The sequence below is a fragment of the Danio aesculapii genome, chromosome 3 (genome assembly GCF_903798145.1).
Source record: "Danio aesculapii chromosome 3, fDanAes4.1, whole genome shotgun sequence".
NCBI classification, from domain to species: Eukaryota; Metazoa; Chordata; class Actinopteri; order Cypriniformes; family Danionidae; genus Danio; species Danio aesculapii.
In genome coordinates this window covers 15,118,001-15,133,424 of record NC_079437.1, presented here as the reverse complement: position 1 = coordinate 15,133,424, position 15,424 = coordinate 15,118,001, and the positions used below count along the sequence as shown (strand labels likewise).

General features: G+C 32.6%; 1 protein-coding gene across 1 annotated transcript in view; it reads right to left on the bottom strand.

Moving 5' to 3' along the window:
- Positions 1 to 2,401: 2,401 nt before the first annotated feature.
- The window catches only part of slc6a16a (solute carrier family 6 member 16a), a 38,724-nt gene continuing 25,701 nt past the window's right edge, over positions 2,402 to 15,424 (bottom strand). The window contains exons 6-12 of the mRNA XM_056453233.1: positions 15,141 to 15,251; positions 14,815 to 15,056; positions 13,464 to 13,644; positions 11,318 to 11,519; positions 11,079 to 11,238; positions 9,302 to 9,464; positions 2,402 to 6,686 (exon numbers count right to left, since the gene is read on the bottom strand). Coding sequence (XP_056309208.1) covers positions 6,357 to 6,686; positions 9,302 to 9,464; positions 11,079 to 11,238; positions 11,318 to 11,519; positions 13,464 to 13,644; positions 14,815 to 15,056; positions 15,141 to 15,251 — 1,389 coding nt within the window. The 3' untranslated portion in view covers positions 2,402 to 6,356. The remainder of the gene's footprint in view (positions 6,687 to 9,301; positions 9,465 to 11,078; positions 11,239 to 11,317; positions 11,520 to 13,463; positions 13,645 to 14,814; positions 15,057 to 15,140; positions 15,252 to 15,424) is intronic.

Below are 15,424 nucleotides of genomic sequence, written 5' to 3'. Positions count from 1 at the left end.
TGGGCTAATCAATTTATTTATCAGTCAGTCAAGCTCACATTCTTTCATTCAAGACTAATTTTAATATTTTGGTAATTTCTGTCGTTTGTCTAAGTTTCTATAAGAAGTTTCTATTTTTCTTTTCTTTTTTTGTACACTAACGAGGTTGTCTAACTTCTTATCACACAATTTGTGTCACCTGTAAATGAAAGCTACGTGTACGTCTTGGGCGCAGTCTCTCAGCACCACTGACGCATCTGAAGTCGCTGTGTGCAGTCTCTGGTGAGTCTATCGCCACCTTGCGTTTACTTGATGTTTACAAATGCGATGATTTATTTGAAACTCCTGGTATTTAGCTGTTGAAGGTAATGAATATCATATATATATAAATTATGTATAAATAATGTATGTGTGTGTGTGAGTGTGTGTGTGTGTGTGTGTGTGTGTGCGTGTGTGTGTGTGTGTGTGTGTGTTTAAGCAGCATATATAAGTACACTTCTCACAAATCTGTCTTTAAATTCATATTTTAATAGGAAGCTTGTGGATATACATTTTATTAGTCAGTACTGAAGCCAAATATGGAGCTTATCTAACAAAATAACTTACGATAACGATCCAAAAACCAGTACATTCAAATTTATGTTATAGAAAAATATTAAATATAAATTTAAAAAGAGGAAAAATCAAGAGAAGCAAACAAATGGAAATATTTAGTTGAAATTTTGTAGTTTGTAATTTGTTTTTGCTAAATTTAGCTTGAATTTAATAATCTTTCAATTTCGAAACATGTTTGGTGACTAAAATATTATTTTAATAAATATATCTGTTTAATAAATCTCTTTTGTTTAAATGCAGCAAAATACATTGCCTGTATTCCTTGAGAAATGGAGAAAAATTATAATTTTCAAAATGGGGTGTATTCCATTATGCTGAGCACTGTATATATAGCCTAGAGCCCATGTGTGTGTTTGTATGCATGCTTGTGTGTGTAATATTTATGTAAGCAGTAATCAAACATCTTTAAATGTAAAATGCTAAATATTGGTACATGATAGTTATGGTATTACACTTATTATTTAATAAAAATACTGCTGTTCATGGTCAGTTCATATCAGCTCTCAGTTCCAGTGAATATTTACTGTTACTATTTTAAAATCAATGGCTTTATTTAATAATGTTGAAATTAACTTTGACAAGGATTAACAAATGCTGTATTATTTTTCAGGTTAACTAATGTAACACATGCCAAAACCTTTTTTTGGTAGTAGTTTGGTAATTCATGCTTTAGTGAATCAACTTAATGAATGTATTTAAATTACAGCAAATTATTTTAATAAATATATATGTTTTCAGTGTTTTGAGGGATATTTAGTGACTATTTTAGAGGTTACTGTAGGTCAAACTATACAAATTATGTGTATAATTTTTCTTTTTTTTTAAGGCTACATGCAGATATAAACACCTATTTTACAAGAAATGTGTTTTGTGAACACTTAAGATGTCTTTCTGTGCTCTAGAACTGCCAGTTTCAGACTGTTGAATGATATTTTTCCTAGCATTAATTGGCGCATTGTGCATTCACAATGGTATAAACCGTTATAGGGGGGATCAAATGTATATTTATATTATACATTTTTAAATATTTATATTTAAGATATAGATCAGAGAAAGCTATTACTTACTATTAAAGAACTGACCCCCCCATACTTTTTATTTAGATGACCTTCAGGGGGGATGAAGCGTTAATTAGGGGGGTCAATCCCCCCCAAACCCCCCTGTAAGTCGCATCTTGATGTAAAGTATGATAGGCGACAGTGTGGCTCAGTGGTTAGCACTGTTGCCTTACAGCAAGAAGGTCACTGGTTCAAGTCCCGGCTTGGCCAGTTGACATTATAGTTCAGTTTCCCCCACAGTCCAAAGACTTGTGCTATTCACCTTATTCTCCATGTATGAGCAGGCGCAGCCATTTGAATCTGTTTGTCTTGAGACTTCCGGTCTCATTCACTTCCATTCATTTTTAGACACTAAAAACAGCTCGTTTTGCTGCTTGATGCTGCAAACTGATGTTTTCTAATTATATTATTCTATTTTGTTTGTACAGTCATGCAAACACTTGTTTGTAGAGCAAGTAGTTTGACCATTTTCTGAAGTTCTAAAACAATCGCAAAAACGAGCGCACTTCCGGTCAAGGTCAATAGGTGAATTGAATAAACTAAATTGTCCATAGTGTATGTATGTGAATGAGAGTGTATGGATGTTTGCCAGTACTGGGTTGCAGCTGGATGGGCATCCGCTGTGTAAAACATATGCTGGATGAGTTGGCGGTTCATTCCGCTGTGGCGACCCCTGATAATTAAAGGGACTAAGCCAAAGGAAAATGAATGAATGAAAGTATAACAAAGGACAATATTATCAACATTAATAAAGGGGGGAATATCTTTTTATTTGGCGCAGACTAGATATACAGCAATGCTTAGGTTAGCACAAAATTGCAATAGTAATTACAAAATCTTTGTTTTAACACACACACACACACACACACACACAGACACACACTCACTCGTATATATCCAAACTATACTGCATACAATGTTAAATTAATGTATATTACAACAGAAGTGAATGAACCAAGAGAATACTTCAAAGGGAAGTGAGCATGCAGACACCCCCCAACTGTACTGTATTTACACAAATCCAAGCATGAACAACAGCATAAAAGAAGCTTTCATTTTCAGTCTAACGACTAAAACCTCTCTTGTGGATCAGTCTAAAATATAGACTAAAATCTTTCTGGTCAGCACGAAACGGACCAAAATCGCTCCCAAACTATTCAAGGACCACGAAGTGAAGCTGCTTCTGTGTGTGTGTTCACAGAACTGTACGAGTTGACCTGAGCATCAGTGTAGCAGTCATTTAAACGGTTCTGCATTGTTCTGATTTCAGTAAGGCAACGGCATTCCATGCACTAAATGAACTAGGGATGCACCGATTTTTGGATTAATTTTAAACTCCCTGGAATAAAGATAATAATAAAAAAGTTTTTTGAAAAATTCAACAGCAAAAAACTAAATATTATATGTACAAAATGTCAGATGTGCATCGGTAAAGCAGCTGGTGTGGACAGTTTAAGTGATGGCACAAAACTGGTTGATTTGGGATAAAACGTCTTGGACAATAAATGAAACTTGACTGCGAGTCAATATTTTTTTGGAGCAACAAAATGTGTAACTGACCTATAGCAACAGCACTGGCTTTATTTGTTCAGCTTATTAAATAGATACGTTCTATTATGTGTTAAATAAAAGTTAATGTCGTCAAAAGAATTATTAAATAGCTAAAACACTTTGAAGATTGTCATATTGTCATATTTTTTTTGTATCTTGTGCTTCTTAAAAAGTTGGACAGTTAAATGTTAAATGGATTCACTCCATATTCAGTGAAATAAATTGAATGGAGAAAAAAACACTTTTATTGTGTAGTACTTCAAGCAAAATAAATCAGTATCGGGTGAACATTTAGGTAGGTCTAAGGTAGTAGGTCTTAGGTAGTAGGTCTAAGTCTCGGCCCAAATAATATCCTATCAGTGCATCCCTAATATGAACGTTAAGCTTTCTCTCCTGGTGCAGTCACAGTTTGGCATTGTAAGGTTGTGGCTTAAATTGCAATATGAGCCATGTTTTAAAATGCGGCATGTTTGACCAGATTTGTCTTCCAATTTAGTGTTCATCCATGCCTCCTTTGGTGTCGATCACACAGAATGTGCTTTTCAGCGAGGCACACTGCATTGCCTTTTAGTCGACTTTAGAAAAGAGCAGTGCGCTGCACTTTTAAGTTGCTTAGCAACCAGCAACCACTGTATCAGTCTTGGTGCTGGAGCGCATGACATCTCGGGCTCTTTTTACACATAGTGTTGACTTTTTTCAACTAAATGTGCACAGAGCGCTCAGTTTTAATGTGATTCAGTTAGAATGCAAGCTATCCGGGCTGCATAAACAGCATGCAAAATGCTCACTGCCAATAGAAAACCATTTCAAAAAGGCACGTCTCACCATAAAAAAAAACACATTCAGTGTAATTGACTTAAGCAGCATGGTGGCAAACAGCATAAGGACTATTAATCTATTTTTAATACTTCTGTGGTGTTAGACCAGTTAAACTGTGGGGTGAAAATAACAATAATTTAAAAAGAAAAACAAAATACAGTTGAAGTCAGAATTATTAGCCCCCCTTAGAATTTTTTTTCTTTTTTAAATATTTCCCAAATGATGTTTAACAGAGCAAGGAAATTTTCACAGTATGTCTGATAATATTTTTTCTTCTGGAGAAAGTCTTATTTGTTTTATTTCGGCTAGAAGAAAAGCAGTTTTTAATTTTCTAAACATCATTTTAAATTCAAAATTAGTAGCCCCTTTAAGCTATATATTTTTTCGATAGTCTACAGAACAAACCAACATTATACAATAACTTGCCTAATTACCCTAACCTGCCTAGTTAACCTAATTAACCTAGTTAAGCCTTTAAATGTCCCTTTAAGCTATATAGAAATGTCTTAAAAATATCAAGTCAAATATTATTTACTGTCATCATGGCAAAGATAAAATAAATCAGTTATTAGAAATGAGTTATTACAACTATTATGTTTAGAAATGTGTTGAAGAAATCTTCTCTCCGTTAAACAGAAATTGGGGAGAAAAATAAACAGGGGGGCTAATAAATCTGACTTTAACTGTAAAAGCATAGAATCTGTAGTATTTGGAGTGGATGAATAAATGATGTGTTGTAGCGTTAACGTGATCGTTTAGTAATAGTTTCTTTACTCATCTTCAGGCTATCAAAGATGGAGGTGACTTTCATTTGTTAAAAGAACATCTAGCAGAAACTGTGGTCCTTAAAAATGCTGGTCAACAGATACCAGTACTTTCAGAATCAAAGTATCAAAGGTCACAGTTCCAGCTATAAATCGTTGTTAATGCTCTACTAAACAAATCTTCCTACACATCTTGTATGGTCAGAGAGTGAAAAACATTTGATATTACAATAGTTAAAAAGGCTTTGGCTTTTCTAAAAATATACATTTTGTCACTGAACACTACAAACGTAACATACTTAATTCATGTCAGAACTTTAAACAACTCTACTATTAATATGAAAGATCTATTTTTTATATTTCAACCAACTTAATAATAAATGGCAAACAGAGTGATCCTCAAATAAAAATGTTAACCTCTAAATGTAATTTTCTTATGGGGAAAAAGTAAGATTTTAAAATATTAGTATTCTAGTAATTCTGCTAATCTGATATTTTCTTACACATCTAGCCAGCTATAATCACTCTAATAGCTCAGAAAGGTAACATCTTGTTCTTTGGAAAAGCCAACTGGATGTCACACCCCCAATAACAGTTATGTTTAGAGACAGACTTTCTTGAAAAAAATTATACATTTTAATGTGACCAATTAGTATGTATTAGCCACTAATTTGCCAATGCATTGACCATAAGATCAGGCTTGAAAATCTGTAACCTCACATAACATTTACATACAGATGTCACGATTCACTCAACTCACATTTCGCGATTCTGATCCCATGATTTGATTTTGTTTTAAGCAATTTAGAAATGACCTAGTGCCCTTTTATTATTTCTCAAATGCTGTACATTTCCTTGTCAAATTTAACTTAATTTGGTCAAATTAAAATGTTTTTTTTAAATAATAAAAAAATTAAACAAATAAAATTTTGCATCTTTATTTAATTAACTAATATTTTGTCTGCGCTTTTTCTTAGCTTGGATTATTTTAGTTTTAAAGAAAGATCAGCATATCCATGTTTTTCTAGCATCATTTTCAACTGGCTCGCAGTGAATCGTTACATCTCTAGACTGAAATGTTTATACTCATTAAAAGGCACTTTTGGTGTAGGGCTTTACTTAAAACACACAAATGACAAAGCAATTCATTAGCTCCTTTCACACATATGCACATTTCTGGAAAATTATTGGTAAATTAACATCAGGAGATCATGTGTAAACAGACCCTCTAAAAAACAATAATAAAAAATACTGGAAAATATTTTCCGCCAATTTTATGGAATGAAAATTGTAACATTACCAATGATTTTCCAGAATTTAGCTGTTTTTAAAAACCAAATTACCTTAAAAAAATGATAAAATCAAGTAATTTGATTGCAATTCACTGTGTGAAAGGGGCTAATGAGTGTTGCGCTTGCATAAAGTGTCCCTCTTAAATAGGGCCGCACAGTTGACACATGTTTTTTACGAATGTTCATTAGCATAATGAGAATAAATGGAGTCCGCCTCCCTCCTCTCCATCAAACAGCTCCAAATGCTGATCAATAAATATTGAATCTTCAGTATTTCCCTAAACCCCGGTGTCTTCCTCTTCCTCTCCATCCTCCTGTTGCGAGAGCAGGCTGTAGTGTTCGGGAGCCAGTGTCAAGAAGGCGGAGTGGGGCCGATTTCGCTCTTGGTCCAGCGGGCAGTGATGGTGGTTTGGCTCCGGCTCGGCTGAACTGCATTTGGAGTATCGTTCTCTCGGAGGCTGGATCTCTCCCTCCTCCACTGGAAGGTTCAGTCCGCCTCGGAGGAAGGACAGAAGGTAGCCAATGGGCACTGGGAGAGATGCCACGATGATCAGCATGGAGAGCACCACCAGAGCCCATCCGGGATACTCCAGACTGGCTTCAGAGCCCTGACAGAGTAAGAAATGCAGTAATGAAATACTGTGGAAATATGCTTTTATAAATACAGTGAAAGTCAGTGGAGTTCTGAACAAGACCAAACATTTTATTTCAATTAATGTCTATATATTTTAACAACATTTTGGGCTTAACATAAGAGTGTGTGTGTGTAATGTACTAACTTGCCTAGTTAGCTTAATTAATCTAGTTGATTAAGCCTATAAATTGCTCTAAGCTGAATACTAGTATTTCTGCAAAATAACTAGTAAAATTATGTACTGTCATCATGACAAAGACGAAATAATTTAGTTAATAAAACCAGGGTGCAAATTCCAGGGTGGTTTGAAGAGGATTGACCCCCTAATTAATGTTTGATCCCCCTTGAAGCATGTCAAAACAAGCTGCATGGGGGGTCAGTCCTTTAATACTGAGAAATAGTTCAGTCTGATCTGTATTTTAAATAATAATGTTAATAATTAAATGAACTGGTAATATAAATATACATTTGTCCACCCCTATAACGGTTCATACCATTGTGAAAGCGTCAATCAATCTATATGCGAGAAAACATTCATTTAAAAGTCTGAAACCAGCAGATCAGGAGCAACGATAGACAACGCAAGTGTTTGCAAGACTGTTTTCTTGTAAAATAGGTGTTTGTTTCTAGATACAGCCTAAACGTTTTTGAATTGAATTGAAAAAGTAAAATCAAATTATATTTTGTATTGTTTGACCTAATGTAACCTCGGAAATCAGAGGATACAGAACACACTAAATATGCCACAAAACACTGAAAACTTAAATACATTTTATTAATAAATTAGATGTTAATTGAAATAAATACTGATTCACTTCAGTATGCATTATACAAACTAACATTACCAAAAAAAGTACAATTCGCACCCTGATTAAAACTATTACAATTAACAAGTGTTGAAAAAAAATCTCTCCATTAAACAGTACTTGGGAAATGTTTTGAAAAAGAGTTTAAATTTCAAACAAGATCTAATGTTTTTTCTTCAAATGTAACTGTAAAACTTAAATTCGGATAATGGCGAATTCACTGGTCTCTTACTTTTTCATATATATTATATTAGAAAATAATTGTGATCAGATTTTTATTTTTGAGTGAATTATCTATTTAAATTTATCCTAAGTCATAATTTTATTTACCAATAGTTGTAGTTATAGATCATATTAATCAGTTTTATTTAATATTTGTAGTTATGGTTCATATTATTCATATTGTTCCATTTTATTTAACAATAATTGTAGTTATAGTTCATATTATTCATATTGTTTCATTTTATTTAACAATAATTGTAGTTATAGTTCATATTATTTATATTGTTCCATTTTATTTAACAATAATTGTAGTTATAGTTCATATTATTTATATTGTTCCATTTTATTTAACAATAATTGTAGTTATAGTTCATATTATTTATATTGTTCCATTTTATTTAACAATAATTGTAGTTATAGTTCATATTATTTATATTGTTCCATTTTATTTAACAATAATTGTAGTTATAGTTCATATTCATATTGTTTCATTTTATTTAACAATAATTGTAGTTATAGTTCATATTATTCATATTGTTTTATTTTATTTAACAATAATTGTAGTTATAGTTCATATTATTTATATTGTTCCATTTTATTTAACAATAATTGTAGTTATAGTTCATATTATTCATATTGTTCCATTTTATTTAACAATAATTGTAGTTATAGTTTATATTATTCATATTGTTCCATTTTATTTAACAATAATTGTAGTTATAGTTTATATTATTCATATTGTTTTATTTTATTTAACAATAATTGTAGTTATAGTTCATATTATTCATATTGTTTCATTTTATTTAACAATAATTGTAGTTATAGTTCATATTATTCATATTGTTCCATTTTATTTAACAATAATTGTAGTTATAGTTCATATTATTCATATTGTTTCATTTTATTTAACAATAATTGTAGTTATAGTTCATATTATTCATATTGTTCCATTTTATTTAACAATAATTGTAGTTATAGTTCATATTCATATTGTTCCATTTTATTTAACAATAATTGTAGTTATAGTTCATATTATTCATATTGTTTCATTTTATTTAACAATAATTGTAGTTATAGTTCATATTCATATTGTTCCATTTTATTTAACAATAATTGTAGTTATAGTTCATATTATTCATATTGTTCCATTTTATTTAACAATAATTGTAGTTATAGTTCATATTCATATTGTTCCATTTTATTTAACAATAATTGTAGTTATAGTTTATATTATTCATATTGTTCCATTTTATTTAACAATAATTGTAGTTATAGTTCATATTCATATTGTTTCATTTTATTTAACAATAATTGTAGTTATAGTTCATATTATTCATATTGTTCCTTTTTATTTAACAATAATTGTAGTTATAGTTCATATTCATATTGTTTCATTTTATTTAACAATAATTGTAGTTATAGTTCATATTATTCATATTGTTCCATTTTATTTAACAATAATTGTAGTTATAGTTTATATTATTCATATTGTTTCATTTTATTTAACAATAATTGTAGTTATAGTTCATATTGTTCCAGGTTATTTGAATATGTCTAATACCGTGGTGTGGTTCCAGGCGGTGTACGTGGGTCGTTTGAAGACCATGCGGAGAAGACTAGCAGCCAGCAGACCCACCATGCCGAGCAGACACACGTACTTCCACAAATAACGGTAAACCACCGGAGGGCGCCAGTGTAGCATCACCTCTACATCATCCAAGAACCTAAAGAAGAGCAAAAACTATGAGCAGATCAAGCAAACGATACTATATAAAGGAATTGTTCACTAAAAGATTTTAATGTAAATTCCCTAAATGGTTTCAAAGCTTTAAAATCAAACAAAAAGTGCTTCAGAGGTAATTAAAATGTCGGTGCTTTTTGGGTAAGGGATTCATAACGATAAACAATGAAATTACAAGTCCAAGGCGCTCTAAAAAAGTGAAAAAATTATTTTAAAAGCCTTTATTAACATAGCATTTTTTACGTCATTTTTACGTTCAGTTTTATGGAATAGCTAATTCAGTTGACGTCAAAACCTGAAATCCACACACTGATAATTGGCAAAATAATGACACAAAAAGTTTCATAATCTAAGAAACGTTTTATTCATCTAAAAACTTACAAATTTACATATGATTTTGTATCTCATGCAAACTACCTTGATGTCAAAAACCTGTTAAAAATCAATTATTTTTCGAACGGCAGTGTTAGATGTCAGTTTGATGTCCTTTTGACATCAATGTGCCTGCTCTGAAGAAAAAAAAATACTATGGAAGTCAATGATTTCCAGTTACAACATTTTACCGAATATATGACAGAATTCAAACTCGTCTTGAAAGTATGGAGCCAGATCAGTCTCAAAAGTAATACATTTACAAAATAAAAATTCATACATGCACAGCACAAGTCACACTTACAAAATACAATTTGTAAATACATTTCGTAAATTCAAAAGTAAATGTGAATCGTTTTTAGACTTTACGAATTGGATTTGTGTATTTTTGAATCGTGTTTTGAATTTTTGAATTGGATTTGTGTATTTTTGAATCGTGTTTTGAATTTACGAAGTCTATTTGTGTATTTATGAATCATATTTTCAAATTTACGAATTGAATTTTGTGCCTTTACGAATAGTGTTTTGAATTTGCGTATTAGATTTGCATATTTTTTAATCGTGCTTTGAATTTACAAATTGGATTTGCATATTTTTGAATCTTGTTTTAATTTACAAATTGGATTTTGTAAATGTGAATGTGTTGTGGATGTATGAATTTTAATTTGTAAATGTATTATTTTTGAGTCTGATCTGGCTCCATATTGAAAGTACTTGAATGTTGAAATTATATTTCAGCAATACTGTGCCGCTGTCAATAACAGAACTAAAAAATAATAAATTCTTAATTTAAAAATCTTACATTTAAGTTTTGCACAACAACTATGACAAATAAAGCACAATTATCAATATTTCAGAAACCACATTTGCATATTAACAGTATTAAATTCGACACATTTTATTAAAGTTATTAAAGACAAGTTCAAAAACTGTTCAAAAATATTAAGTGTAAATTAAACGTTAAGTACAGTAAGCACTTTCATGACACTACATATGCCAGGGAATTAAGAAAGATGCTTGTTTTGAAATGAATGGGGCGTTAAAAAGTCCTTGAATCTGCTGTTCAGGAAAGAGTAAGAACCCTGATATTATTAGATGTTAGAAACCTGTGTTTCTTTCTTCTGTTGAACAAGTAAAGGGTGAGCAAATGATGACAAATTTTCATTTTGGGTCCACTATCCCTCTAACTCATGTATAATCAGCATATAAAACAAAGATTCCTCACCGATCTGCACCGTAAATCCATGCCACGCTGATGGTCTCAAAAATGACAACGATGATCAGTGGCAGCGTGGCAGAATAATCATCGAACATGGTCACAAAATAGTTGCCACTCCTCTGAGTGAAGAGCAGACCAATGAAGAAGCCCAGAATACAGCTACACACTGCGGATTAAACACATTATGTGACATTTATAGCTAGAACACAAAGTCCTTCGGTGTTAACGTGTCTATTTGTGTGTACCCGTCAGCATGGTCTTGTGGCGTCCCAGTACTCGGAAGTTGTCCATGAGCGGGGTCAGAATCCCCTGCATGGTGCCAAACATGGTGGACAGGCCCAAATTCAGCAGCATGAGGAAGAACAGCGTCGACCAAAACGGACTTGCAGGAAACAAGGCCATCGCTTCAGTAAACGCTATAAACGCCAAACCAGTTCCCTCCACTCCCTGAGAGAAAGGCAAACAGGATGGATGGATGGACTTGAACAAGCAGGAATAATATGATTATGATGGTGAGATATACACTAAAGGCCACTTTATTAGGTATTCCTATTTAATTGCTTGTTTAATTAGGGACCCACTTTAAAGTCTGTGTGAAATCAAAATGTCTTTTTTATTTGTTGTTACTCTGAACAAATAATCTATGCAAGTTAATCCACTGGAAGAAAAAGTTTGATGGCTTCAGCCACAATATTCTTAACAACGCCCCTCTTACCATTAGTTTGCTATTAGTCAATGATGCGTAATAAGAAAGCCTCGCCCCCTACTCAATTTTCTTTTTCAATTGACTTAATTACTATGTATTTACATTTTAAATGAATAATTTGGAACTATGCGCTTATGTGGATACATGTTTTTACATTGTACTTATATTTTAATAATAATTATCTGAATGTAATAAATTTCTGTAAATACATTTATAAATACAGCTGGAAGCAGCGAAGTGATTTGAGGCCAATTTTATTGTAGTATTTATTCTTTAGTAAATCTGGATCTAGTTCAAAGTGTTACAAAAATAATACATTTACCATTCCAGGCCAGTCAACATGGAAAAACAGTGTTTGGCACCTTTTTAATAGTTGTAATGCAATGCAAAAAATAAGATTTTCTTACTTAGTTTTGTCTGATTTCTAGTCTAAATATCTTAAAATTCCTAAAATCAAGAATCATTTCTAGATAAGGTAAAATAATGTTTTGTTTTCAGAAATAATAAGCCCAAATTAAGAGATGTTTAATATAAAAGTAAGTAAAATAATCTTATTTCAAAGCAAAAAGAAGATTCAAGAGTTCACCCTTAAGTAATGACTGATAATAAAGTGTGTTTGGCATGCTGTCCCGGGAGAGAGCCCCGAGCTCAAAACATCCTTGAGCCTGGGGCTCCCTCCTGTTTGAAGGGTGATAGGGTTGTTTGAGCTTGGGTGGATCTCAAGAACTTCCCTGTTATAAGTAACAAGGTATGAATTACTGTGATAATATACTGCTAACTAGAGCTTGTCTATAGTTGCAATTTGGTTTGTTCGAGTCACCCATGTTGCATGTCTTTGGTCTGTGAAACTAGGAGAACCCGAGGGAAACCTACATAAGCATGAGGAGACTCCGCACAGAAACATCTGCTGGCTTGGTAAGGACTTAAACCAGTGACGTTCTTGCAGTGAGGCAACAGTGCTAACCACTGGGCCACCCTGTCTAGAATGGAAGGAGGAGTAGGGGTGGAAGAGGTAAGAAATTCTGGTTATTTAAGCTGCGGTCACACTGCACTTTTCTCCCCATACACTTCCATTCATACACACACCAATGCGTCAAACCGAAAACGCAAGGTTGTGCGATAAGTTTCACCGTTCGCTGTGTTGAAAAGTTCAAGCTTGGTGAACTCTGTCCTGCGAAATCGCATCACTTGACTGCGTGAGACCAATTGAAGATCAAAACATGACCTCTCTCGACAAAAATTAAAAACATGGACCAATCGCTCGCTATTTTTAATGTCTAAGCATCTTGGTTAATCCCGCACCTTTTCGCAGCGCCGTACAACAGAAATTCCCACGCACAAACTCTAGTGTGACTGCAGCATTATGGTGAGATAGGAATTGACTGATTGGTAGATCATATATTAACTAATACTGGACCAGCCATGTTCAATCATGAACATGTGCTCCTCTCGAAATTAGTTTATAAATAAACCACACTTACTTTACTTACCCCACTGGCAGATTAGCTTATAAATTACCAAGAAATAATTTATTCTGGAACTAATTCTTTAATGCAAATATCAACCTAAAAATAAAAAAATCAACCAATCACATTTAGGTATGTGGACATGGTCAAGATGATCTGCTGAGAAGGAAGATTTAAGAGACTTGAACTAATGAAGTGGCCGGGAAGTGTGAACTCTACCTTGCTCATTTCTCTCTCCAGGTCACAGTCGGTGATATTAGGTCCTAGCAGGCTTCCGTAGCTGCTGTACCATTGCCTGTAGTCCTGAAGAGCCACTGATCTAGGGTCGGACATGTTGAATAATGGCTGCCAATGCTGAGATGAGCCGGTCTGTGCCATTTCTGCCATTCTGGCCACATTCCTGCAGAGCGATATTAACACTGATATTACATCTGATGTTAAAAAATGACTAAGTAATAGAAATATTTTTGATAAGAGAGAAAAACTCTTGCATTATGTATATTCAAGGGGAACAAAAATGATAAAAAATAGAAGGACTCATTATATATGGGGGACTTATCATATTGACTTGTAATTCATAGCACTGTTTAAAAGTTTAGAGTCAGTAGATTTAAAAAATAAAGAAATACTTTTTTCAGGAAGAAACTTAAAATTAACTGTAAAGACATTTATTAGGTTGCAAAAGATGTCTATTTCTTATATCTTTCTATAGTATACATCAAATAATTATGAAAATTAAAAAATATATAATAAAGCGCTCTTTTCAACATTTATATTAATAAGCACTGTTTCTTGAGGACCAAATCAACATCATTATGCTAATTTCAGAAGGATTATAACATTAACATATAACATTTATGTATTAAAATAAAAACGTTGAATTTATTAATTAAAAATTATCCAATTAGTGCTGTTTAAAGATGAATCTTGACTAATTGCAAACAAAATAAGTCTATATGTACATATTAAATAATACATGTACATATATTATGCAAATAAAATGCATACGTGAAATATTAAAGTGTTAATATTTACATGTAATTTTGTTAGAAATATTTAATAAAACATTTTCTATACACGTGTACATATATACATAGATGTGCTGATTTGTTTATACATATAAATATACACACACCACACAAAATGATCATGTAAATGCAATATTTATTATGAATGTTATAAGCTGTGATTAATTACCCATCAGCACATGTAATACCACAAACTTCTGACAGTAATGGGTCTTGCAGATCTTTTAAAGACAATCCCATAAATACAATTATAGACAGAAACTGAATACAGCTAATCTTTGATATAACTCATCTGTAAAGCAAACATTATCATCACTATTCTTTAACATAGAATAGAATAGAATAGAATAGTATAGAATCTTTATTGCCATTGTAAAGGAACAGCAACATTACAATAAAAAGCTGGCTAAAGTAAATTAAAAATAAAAACATAGGTGCTGCTTATCTAATGTGATATCAAAATATTGATTTCAGGACATGATCCACTTGCTAAAATCAGGACGACCAATTAAAGAAGAAAAAAATAACATATTCTCACTTACGTTGCGACACAATCCAGAGCGATGTTCTTGGCTCTAAAACCAAGGACCACAAAGACAACCAGAGAGGCCAGCACTGAGGTCATGAAGTTGATGCCAGAGACCATGATGGCGTCACGGTGGCAGTTGTTATGAATAGGGTTGTAGGACGAATATGCGATCACAGAGCCGTAACCCAGACCCAGAGCAAAGAAGACCTGAGTGGCAGCCTGACGCCACACCTGCACCTCCCCCCAAATCTCCAGCTAATCAAACACAGAATAATAAAGCACAATCACTTCAATAGCATTATTGCATCTGATATGCCTATTACTGGAGTAGCGGGTCACCTTAGGATAAAACATATATTTGATGCCATCTATCGCTCCGTCCAGCATGAGGCCTCTGATGAGAAAACAGAACAGCACCGCGTAAGGGAACACAGAGGAGAAATACATCACCTGGAGAAATAGAGAAACACACAGATCATCAAATGAATACACCTTTTTCAATATGTTTACTGACCAACTAGTCTACTGGACGTTCAATAACAATGTAGCATATGTAATCTACACAACAAGATAGACATTACAAGCATGTAATTTTCCATAAATATTCTATTTACATGCATACA